The sequence below is a fragment of the Trichosurus vulpecula genome, chromosome 5 (genome assembly GCF_011100635.1).
Source record: "Trichosurus vulpecula isolate mTriVul1 chromosome 5, mTriVul1.pri, whole genome shotgun sequence".
NCBI lineage: Eukaryota > Metazoa > Chordata > Mammalia > Diprotodontia > Phalangeridae > Trichosurus > Trichosurus vulpecula.
This window is the reverse complement of record NC_050577.1, coordinates 105184149-105195347: the sequence shown is the minus strand read 5'-3', so window position 1 is coordinate 105195347 and position 11199 is coordinate 105184149. Positions and strand designations below refer to the sequence as shown.

The 11199-nt window shown below is 39.9% G+C and overlaps 1 protein-coding gene across 1 annotated transcript; it reads right to left on the bottom strand.

The window, feature by feature from the left end:
* Positions 1-364: 364 nt before the first annotated feature.
* TAS2R38 (taste 2 receptor member 38) lies at positions 365-1333 on the bottom strand. Its single transcript, XM_036762183.1, has one exon. It carries the CDS (start codon positions 1331-1333, stop codon positions 365-367), a length of 969 nt encoding a protein of 322 aa, XP_036618078.1.
* Between the last annotated feature and the right edge of the window lie 9866 nt (positions 1334-11199).

Sequence of the window (11199 nt, the reverse complement as noted above, 5' to 3'; positions counted from 1 at the left end):
ATCTATCTATTCTAAAGGCATACAAAAGCAAATCTGGAGTGAAATCTGTCAGTGAGCATAGTCTACCCTACTGACCAGACAGGTTTCTGTTTAAAAATAGAGTTTGGGTGGTATGGGATGGGGGCAGATCATCTACCAAAACTAAGTGTTGTATCCTTTCTGTACTATGGCTAAATAATCTTGTTTTTGTTAACTGTTGAGTAATTTAATAGTGTCTCATTTCATTCTGATATTAGAATGAAATGAGGAGGGAACTGGCCTGAATGTGGGCCAGCCTAAACTTCTTGTTCAAGGTCAAATGGTAAGTCTAGGTATAGGAATCAGATGCCCAGGTCTTTCAAAATCTAGTCCAGAACCTTTTCCACTAGACTACACATGCCTTCGGAAAGCACTGAACCCAATGCAAAATGTTTTTGAGAACTCTTTTCAACTTGGTGTTGCTGAAAATCAGAATGATCGAGTGCATTGAAGGAGAAAGAGTCATTAGCCCCACACATACCATCACCCCAATCTTGTTGGAGAAAACTAAGGTCAGGGGGACTGAAGCTAGTGCGGCTACAACTCCTATTACGTAGAGAAATAGGAAGGAAATCAAGGACTTGAGGGCAGTGATGTGAGCCTCCAGGCTGGGGTCTCCAGAGCCAGTAGTTTGGGCTGTCATCGTCCTCATATGTCTTCCCAGGGAGATGATAAGGATGACAGAAGATGCCAGGAAGAGCATGAAGGGAAACATGCTGCCCGAATTGCAAAGAAAGTAGAAGTGGGAAAAAGTAAGCCATTCCTTTATGCTTTTTTCTGTGATGTTCCCAGAGAATGAAACTGTAGAGTTGGAGTACAATAAACTGAAATGTTTCCACATACAAGGGATGATGCTGACCCAAGGGAAAATCAGAGAGCCCAGCAGCAGCTGAGGTATAGCCATGAGGAGCCAGCCTTTAAGCCATAGTAGGAAGGTGTGAGAGACTTGGGCAATCTTTGCACAGTAGAGAATGCTAAGGCAGGTGGCAAGCCAGAGGCTGGTTTGGTTGACAAGCATCCAAAACAAGATGATGGTTTTGTAATTGATGTCCAGAGAGTCTCCTATCACTTGGAAATAGCTGAGGTAAATGGCATCTAGAAACAGCAGACCCTGTAGGAAGATCCGAGAGGTGCCAAGGCTTAGCAGCACAAGGTCACTTTTGGACAGCTGGTGTCTCCTCACCAGGTCCCAGGCATTCACCAGCACAATGAAGCCATTGCTGAGGATCCCCACCACAAACTCCAGGGTTGAGAGGAAAAAAAATATCCACTTGACTTCATAGGACACTGAGCTGGGTAGGGACAGATAGGCCATGTTGCTTCTCTAGCTGAATAACCCTAGGCAGAATGAGTAGAAAACAGCCTTTCCCAGAACAGCATAAAACAGAATCTGAGGGGGTATTGTCTAATTGGGGCACTACTCCTTACAACTTGAACTTACTGTCTCCTCACCTGGAAATGGGGGGGGGGAAGATGTGGTAAGGCTGGGTGGCACAGTGAACAGATAGCTGAGCTTGGAGTCAAGAAAACCTGAGTTCAATCCTGCCTCAGATACTTAGTACCTGTGTGATTCTGGGCAAGTCATTCAACCTCTATGTGTTTCAGCTCCCTCAATAGTAAAATGAGAAGGTTGAGGGGTTGAACTTGGTAACCTCCAAGGTCCCTCTCGGTTCTAAATCCAAGATCCTGCAAGGAAGGGGAAAAGCACAGCTCTCGAATTTTCTTTAGGGTGTAAGATATTTGGCTTTTACCTTTCTTCTTTTTGCACAGACTAGGCTCTGGATGCTCAGGTCTTCAGATGCCATCTCACAGGTGATGTTAGAACTTTTATCCAATCAAAGTGCTACACAGGATACAGTTTCCTCCCAGAAGAACCTGGCATGGGAATGCAAATAGGAGAATGTCTTGATTTCCTAGGCCCAGCTGTGCATGTGTCCACTAGGCAAGTACATGTGGAAAAAAGATTATAATTTCCTTATGGATTCTCATGGGAGCTGACAGGAGGCAAAGCAGGTGCTCTGGAGGAACCTGATATGAAACTGTATCCCTATTCATTTGCGTGCTTTTCATTAGGTCCAGGACTTTTTTATTGGATAATAAACAGCCTATAATTTAGATCAGAATTTTCTTTGTCTGGGGCTCCTTTGGAGAACTGTACTTTTAACTACCACCGTCTGAGGATTTTGAGGCTCCCTCCTGTGGGTGTAGGATGTCACCTTTTTATCTACCTCTCGGCGCTCTGGCAAGGGAGGGTTTTGTCAATCTTAAAGCAATAAAGGTGATAGTGGTGGGGCTTTAACCAAGATAAAAAGCCACTCCTAGGACAGAGTTCTTGAGTGCATTTGAAGTCAGATGACCTAGATTAAAATCTGATCCCTGCAACTTACTTACTTTGGGAAAATTACTTACCTCTCTAAGTCTCAATTTTCTTACTTGTAAAGTGAGGAAATTGCCTTAGATGACTTCTGGGGGCCCTCATAATTCTAACTTTGTATTTCTAAGTGTGAAGATTTATAATAAAATTACACAGAGACAAACAAGCACAAGGCCGCAGAATAGGTGATGTTCAGCTTTACGTACCCAATTTTATGTACCGATTTATGTAATCAATTCTTAAGAAATCTTTCAATTCTAAGGAAGGTTCAGCATCTTGAATCCAACCTATTCTAGCTCCTTGACAAGCTGATATTCTTATCCTATTGATCTTATCTGAGATTACTCCCTGCTTGTCCAAAGAAGTCTGTCTTCTTGATAATTCCAAAGTTTTTCTGAATAAATTTTCTTCTCTTCCTCTAATTATCCACTTTTTTTCCAGATCTTAATATGCCTCCTTTTTTCATATAGTGCATTCCAACAAACATTTACTCAGTGCTTATTATATTTAAAATAATTATTTCTCCCTCTTAGTTTTCACTAAAAGGAGTCAGCAACATTAAGGCCTTTTTCCAAAAATGTATGAAGATATTATCATATTTATTCAAGGCACAGCTGGATTTGTTACCTGTTATCATCACAGAGTAGATCCAAGCCCAAAACATAGCTTCACCAAAGCTCTTGGGCACCGTTTTGATTAAACATGCAGTATTCTCTGCTTTTCCATTGGTTTCCAATGCTATCCTCGGAGGACCTCCTAAACTTTTTGATTTGAGAGATGTACATTATACGGAACCTGTCCCTTGTTCTAGATCTTGTGATGCTATTCCCACTATCCCTTCCTGAAATCCATTTCATGCCTGTTTCCTCTTGACCAATTTTAACCCTAACATGTGCCTATATGTTCATCAAAACTCTTGAGACGACGATGATGATGATGATGATGATGATGATAATGAATCATCTTCCCAGAAACTTCCCTTCGAGTAAAGAAAATAGGAATGTGCAACATGCACAGATGTCAGGATTGTGGGCTAATTAGTTTTTAACTTAACCTGATTGAGAAACCAAAGGTCATTTAAAGAACCATAAACATGATAAGGAAGGTTAACGAAGTATTATTTTTACCACTCTGTATGTTGTTGATAAAGCACAAAGGAATTTTATTGAAAGTTTTCATGGCATTACTAACAGCAATGCTAAGATGAGGTCAGAAGGCCTAGGACTTCAAGTTCAGTTTCTGTCACTTACTATCTCCATGGTCTTATGCAAGCGACTCATCTCTGGGCCTCAGTTCCCTTGTCTAAAAATGAGGGGGTTGAACCAAATGATCTCTCATGATCTTTCAAGCTGTAAAAAGCTGTAAAGCAATAATTCTATGATATTTCCCAACCCTCTCTTGCTTCTTAATATTTGGGAGGAGAAAGAGAGAGAGAGAGAGAGAGAGAGAGAGAGAGAGAGAGAGAGAGAGAGAGCGCGAGCAGTAGAGAGAGAAGTAGGGCACAACAAAGGAATGAAAGAAGGAAGGAAAAAGGGGGAGAGGAAGGAAGATAATAGGCATTGGAGTTGGATTTAGAAGACTTAAGCTTTTTTCTTGGGTAAACTACTTCCTAGTTGTATGACCTTACCTCTTTGAGCCTCAGTTTCCTAATCTGTGTGATGGACATTATAATATTTATCCTACTTATTTCATTAGGTTGTGTCAAATGAGATAGTATATGTCAAAGATATATAAGAAGAAGAAGAGAGCTCTAGAACCAAATTCTAGCCGCAACTCAGCTACTGACTAGCTCTGGGACCTTAAAGCAAGCCATTTCTTCTCTTTGAGTCTTGGTTTTCTCACCTATTAAGAAATGGATTTAGGTTAGATGGTGTTTAAGGTCCCTTCTGGTTCTAAGTCCTATTATTGGGGTTATTAAGCACCGACTGTTACATAAATATAAGGTAGTCTAGTGTACCACATCATACTATATAAATATATTTTCACATATTTATTATTAAATTTATTTTTTAAAATTTACAAAGAGATCAAAGAAAGAGGAATAGAATGTATCAAATGTATAAAAATACGTTCAGTAGCTCATTTGGTAGAAGTGAAAGACAGGAAGCTAAAAAAGTACCCCCCTAATGACGAATGACTAAACAAATTATGGGAGGATGGAAGGAAATAAATATCTATTAAATGCTTATGTTGAGTTAGAAACTGTGCTAAGTGCTGGGGATACAAATAGAAGTAAAAAAGAAAGATAGTTCTTGCCCCCATGGAGCTTACTGAGGGAAGATACGCAAAAGGGAAAAGCTGTGTGTGTGTGTGTGTGTGTGTGTGTGTGTGTGTGTACACACACACGTCTGTGTGTGTGGAACAGGAGTGGAGAATGAAGGTACTTGACATAGGAACATGATTTTGAAGTCCAGAAAGTCAGGAAGAGGGCAGTGAAGGCAGGCCAGCCCTTGAGCCTCTTTGCCAAAGGAGTAGCTCACCAATGGGAGAAGGCAGATGGGCCTTGCAGAGGGGTAGTCCATGATGAGCAGGCCACAGGTTAACAGCACAAGAATAACTAAAGGAGAGCTGGACCCTGACACTTGTGTGGCCAGGTCAAGTCATTTACCCTTTATGTACCTTAATTTTCTCATCTGTTAAGTGAGAATAATAGTTCTCGCCATATATGCCTGATAGTTATTGTGAGCAAAGTACCTGGTATAACTGAAAGCACTACACTCCATTGTGCTGGGTCTTCTACCTGCTCTCCAGACCCCTTGGAAAGAGGAGGAATGCCATTCCATCTCGCCAAGTCTGTTGCCTAGTCTTTAGCCTCCCAGGGGAAGAGTTGAAACACCATTCTATTGCTCACCAGTCTGCCTTTGAGGTAAGGAGCAAAAATGCTATTCCATCACGCAATTTCTCTTGCCTAGTTTCCAGCCTCTTAGGGGAAGAGGAGAAATATTATTCCATCATTCTAAGCGACCTGCCTTTCTTGGAAAGAGGAAAAACAGTGTTCCAACCAAAACCAGACTCTCCTTTTCTAGGGAAGAGGAGAAAGGCCATTCTATCAAGTTTCAAGCTTGGCCTTCTGCCCTGGAAGAAGTAGAGTAACACCATTCCTTCATCTTTAAGCACTTGTCGCCTCACCTGAACTTCCTAAGGCTCTGAGAGGCCATCCTGAGGCCAGACCTGAAATTATTTCTCAGTGATTAACAAACTACCACCCTGGTCATACCCTCTGCACCCCAGTGATTCTGAACCCTTGGTTGTCATCATGGAAACTCTATTCTCCATCTCCCACTGCCTGATTCCTTATTCCCATTTTCCTCAACCCAACCTGGACAATGTCCCACTATGAATCCTCATGGGAGCTGGTGGGAAGCAAAGCAAAACTTCTCATCCATTACGTTGTACTCTGAAATTCCTGCTCTATAGTCAAGAAACTTGCTTTCATCTTAGATTTTTTTTCCTTTGCTACTCCTTCCATCTTCTGGCTCTCTATGATATCTAGCTCTGGGATCCCTTTCCATCATTGGCTGTACTTTCACTCATTCCCCCCAATTCACTGATTAAGGTCAGGGAGTTGAGATATACTGATTCCCCATTACTACTTCCAGTTTCTCATTCTACCACCACCACTAAGTAACCTCTTATTCTTTGAAGTTCACTCAATCATATCTACCACATAATCAAAATTCTGGTAGCTGTTGTCTACTGATCTCTAGGAAACTCCCTTCTTTCCTCAATGAGTTTGGTGCCTGGCTTATAATCTTCCTCTTCTTCCCAATTCCTGCGCTCATACTAAGGGACTTCAGCATACATATTGATATGCTCTGAACATACTAACCTCACAGTTTCTCAGCTTACTCATTTCACCTCAGCCACACACAAAAGATCGTCATATCCTCTGGCCATTACTCACAAATACACCACTTGCATGTTCATGAACTCAGATATCCCCATATTTGATCACAATCTATTGCCACTCTACTTTCTGCTTTCCTACTCTGAACCTTGTTCTTCATCTACACTGTGACCTCCAATCCCTTGAACCCTCAATTCTCAGCCAGACCATCATCCCTGCATCAGCTACACTCTCCTCCTTTGCCCATCTGGACTCCTCAGTGAACCATTTCAACTCTACACTGTCCTTTTTTCTTGAATCTCTTACCCCCCTCATCATATTGTCAATCATGCCCTGCCAAGTCTCAGACTCTTGCTTTTTACTGCCTTTGGCCCTACATACCTGCTGCCAAATGAAAATCAGGAAAATTGTGAAATTGTATTGACTAGACCCACTACAAATTTATGTTACATGACCTCCACTGGGCCCTAACTGTTGGAATATATCTATATTTGTACCATGCAGGATTTGGTGTTGGAGGACCTGGTTTCAAGTCCTGGCTCTTCCACTTACCAAATGAAGGCTGTAAGGTAAGCAATTTCACTCTTCTGGGTTTGAATTTCTGCATTTATAAATTAAGGGGGTTGAACTAGATCATCCATAATGTTTCAGCTAGAGGTCAATCTATGAGCTTATGATTTATGTCAAAGTAGAGAATTTCCTCCATCAACACAAACTACAACCTGTTTATGACTTAATAGATAAGACTTAGGGAATTTTTTGAGATATGTGAGGTTAAGTGAATTGCTCAGGATCACAAAATTTGTGTAAGTGGTAGAGGTCTGATTTTAACTTAAGTCTTCTTCACTCCAAACATAGTACTCTACCCTCTACCTGGTGATGTTTTGATATTTCTAGTATTATTATGCTTATATTTAGCAGATCACAAATCTATAAAAATGCCTGCGGAACAAGCAAGCCACTTCAGTTCATAAAGGATGATGACAGGCAAATGGACTGGATTTGTCAAATATAACTGCCGTTAACGTCATTGGATGGAACCTATGAAATGACAAAAATCCGAGAGTTTGAAATGATCGTCTTGATTCTGTATCATCTTTTAATTTTTCCTGTTTATAGTTAGTTGATCTTGTTCTGTAACTGCTGAAATCATGGTTACTTAGTTCAGAACTTAGTTCAGAACTTAGTTCAGAACTTAGTTCAGAAATTCAGCTGGCCTGTAATAAGTTGTTCAGAAATCCAGTTCTCCTGCTAATCACTGTTCTGTTCTTATCTCAAGGAAATCTGCTGTCCTTGAGGGACGCAGGTGGACACCAGAGAGTCTGGTTCAGCATCTATATACCACCAAGCTATTGTTCGAGGATGTCTGGTTTGTTATCCAAAGAAGTCTGGTCTGCCATCTCTAACCTTGCAGAGGGACTTAAACAATAAACACTTCTTAGTCACAGGGACGAAGGAGGGGATTGTTGCTAGCCCCTCGTTCCCAATTTCCAACCGAACAGATTGTCATCTAGACCTCAGCTTTGTAACCTATCACACTGAGCTCTTTTAACTAATCATAACTTGTTCCCCACCTGTGAAGTCCTGTTCTTTTCTCTTTATTCTCCAAAACTAAGAAAAAAATATTCCGTCCTCCTCATTGGGGGTCTTAGCTTTGCTTGAGGAAATTGAGTCCCATTCATTGGTAAATTTGCCCTTTACTAATAAATTGATCTCACTTGGAACTTTGTGTCTCAGTTTATCTTAATTTCAACTGTAACAAGTGGAATCAAAAGGCCCTATATGGGTGACATCTTCAGAAACTTAGCCAACAATGTATTGGCTTGACAAACAAGGATTGAGCAAATAGCTAAGATTTGTCCCTCAGAGTAGAAGGGTTTATGATGGCAATTCTGGACCAAGTCATTTCCACTAGAAACTATTATTATTAAGTTATAAGAGCTAGCATATATATATATATGTATATACATATATATATATGTATATATATATGTATATACATATATATATGTATATATATATATATATATACACATATATATACATATAGCTTTAAGGTTTGCCAAGTGCCTCACATGTGTGGTCTCATTTGATTCTCACAACAAGCCTGGGAGTTAGGTTCTATTATTATGCCTATTTTCAGATGAGGTAACTGAAGCAGACTGATGTTAAGTGACTTGCTCAGGGTCACAAAGCTAGTTAGTACCTACAGCTGGATTTGAAATCAGGTCTTTCAGTTGTCAAGTCCCACTGTCAAGTCCCTACATAGCAGCTTGTTTGCACTAGCGAGGCCTACTGCTATTGCACCTAATACTACTAATGCCATATTTTCATAGCATTTTATGGTTTACAAAGTGGTTTCCCCTCAATAACTCTATATTCCTATAAATATATTTGACAATCTATACATTTCAATAGTAGAGAGACCATCTTTATAATGCCTCCAGATATCTCTGCTTCCTGTTGAATGTTTATGTGGTATCCCATGTCTGAATATATGGGAAGATTCCACCACATGACTTTTGTTGGGCATTTTCAGGTTAATTTTGCCTCTTAGTTGATAGCCCTGCACTTTAGGCAAATTATTCTCAGGTGATAGTAACGTGCCAGCCTCAGCTGTAAAGGGTGAGGCTGTGTGCTCCAAAGCAACTTTAAGATAAAATAAAGAGGTGCAGATGGGTAACTATCTGATTTGTTCTTACTTGTCTTATTATAACTTGCTTCTGCCCACATGGCATACATTGACCTTTGGAGTTCATTTTGAATTTTAACCTGGAGTCGAAACTCTCTTGGTAATTTATCCCTCAGCTTCTTGCTTTGTTATCTTCTCCATCAAGAGATAGTTCTTTCTACAACTCCTTCTGGTAAATTATTATCATGAGTATTATCATGGGTAGTATCCTCACGCAGAGCAATGACTGGGGTAAGATGCCCTGGGCATGGGTTCTGTCTTCTGAGGCAACCTCTGTGACCTTAGACAAGTCACAGTTACTTTGAGCCTGTTGTATCATCTATGAAATGGAAGGGAGGCTACTTCCCACTTCATAGGACTGTTGCCAGAATCAAATTAGATTCTTTCCTTTCTTTTCTCCCTCTCTCTCTCCCTCTCTTTCTCACTCTCATCATATCTCTTTCTGTTATTATCTCTCTTTCATCTATCAATCCATTTTTCTATCATTTATCTGTCTGTCATTTATCCAAATATCCCTCTTTCTCCATCTCTCATCTATCTTTCTATCACCTATAGATATCTATCAACTGTCTCTCCATTCATCATTCTCTCTATCTCTTTCATGATTTATCAATCTATATTTATCATCTATCTTTCTATTTATATCTATCCTCTATCTTTCTACCTATCTATCTATTGCACTGAGGGGCACCATAGTATAGTGGTCAGAGAGATGGCCTCAGTGTCTGGGAAAACCTGGGCTCAAATTTTCTCTCTCACATGTCCTGGCTGTGTGATTCTGGGCAAGTCATTTATCCTATCAGGGTTCTAAATAACTCTCTAAGACTCTATGTTGCTGGTATATGTGGGTAGAGAGGTTTTCCTCACCAGGAGTTCCAACGCCAATAAAATTGTAGGTCAGATTAAATTTCTGAAAATTAAAGCATTATGTGTTGTTTTATACACACAGACAGACACATACACATACATATATGTATATATAGACACATATAGACACATATATACCTATATATGTATATATGCATGCTCATACATACATATATACATACATATATGTGTAAATACATATGCAAGTGTGTATATACACACTTTTTTTTTTGAGCTGATCTGTCCTCCAGCCCGGCTTTCTTTTCATTCTTAATCTACTTCATGGCAGCACAATGAGTTAGTCAACTAATATTTGTTAAGTGGGGCAGTTGGATGCCACAACGGATAGAGCACTGTGCCTGGAGTCAGGAAGACTCATCTTCCTCAGTTCAAATCTGGCCTCAGACACTAACTGTGTGACCCTGGGCAAGTCACTTAACTCTGTTTGCCTCAGTTTCCTCATCTGTGAAATGAGCTGGAGAAGGAAATGGCAAACCACTCTAGTTGCTCTGCCAAGAAAACTTCTAATGGGATCACAAAGACTCAGATATGACTGAAAAATGATTGAAAGTCACGAAGTGTCTACAAGGTGCCAGGCACATTTGTTAAGTGCTAAGAATACAAAGAAAGGCAAAAGACAGTCCCTGCTTTCATAGAGTTTACAGTCTAACGGAGGAGACAACATGCAAACAACTACGTACAAATAAGACATATACACGAAAAACTGACATTAATCAATGGAGGGGAGGCACATTTCATTAGGTTATGGACAGAAGGAATTAAAAAAAAGTGAACATTTATTGAATTCCTCAAATAAACTAAAAGAACTAAAACATAACTAAATAAAAATTAACAACTAAACTTTATCTTAAAAATATAATCTTTCCAAATATCTTCTTTCAATCAAACTCTCTTAAAATACAGAACAGCCCTTTTATCTGTAGCCTGGACACACCCTCTAGGTACATCTACATCTCTGAAGAGGTTGCCCATTTCTTTTACTCACGTTATTCAAATCAGTCTATTTGGGAATGTGTTTATGTGCGTATATGTCTGTATACAGGGTGTCCCAAAAGTCTTTGTGTAGTTTTAAATTTACAAAGCTAAGACTAAGTGTAACACACATGGGGATTTTATTGTATGCATGAAGGTATGGTAGCAAGGTTTCCACGCAGTTCAGGTCTGGGTTTCAGACTGACTTGAAGCCATCCAAACAGCTCAGAGTGAGGGCAAGTTTTAATATGCAGGCACTTGAGCCTGTTTGCCTCTGGACTTGTTTTTATGGGATTTACCTGAAGAAAACCATCCCAGTCTGACATTCTGCTTCTCTTAAAAAGAAAAAAAAAATTACCAGGAACATAAGGAGTAGAAACCCTGATTTGTCATTCCATATAACTTGTT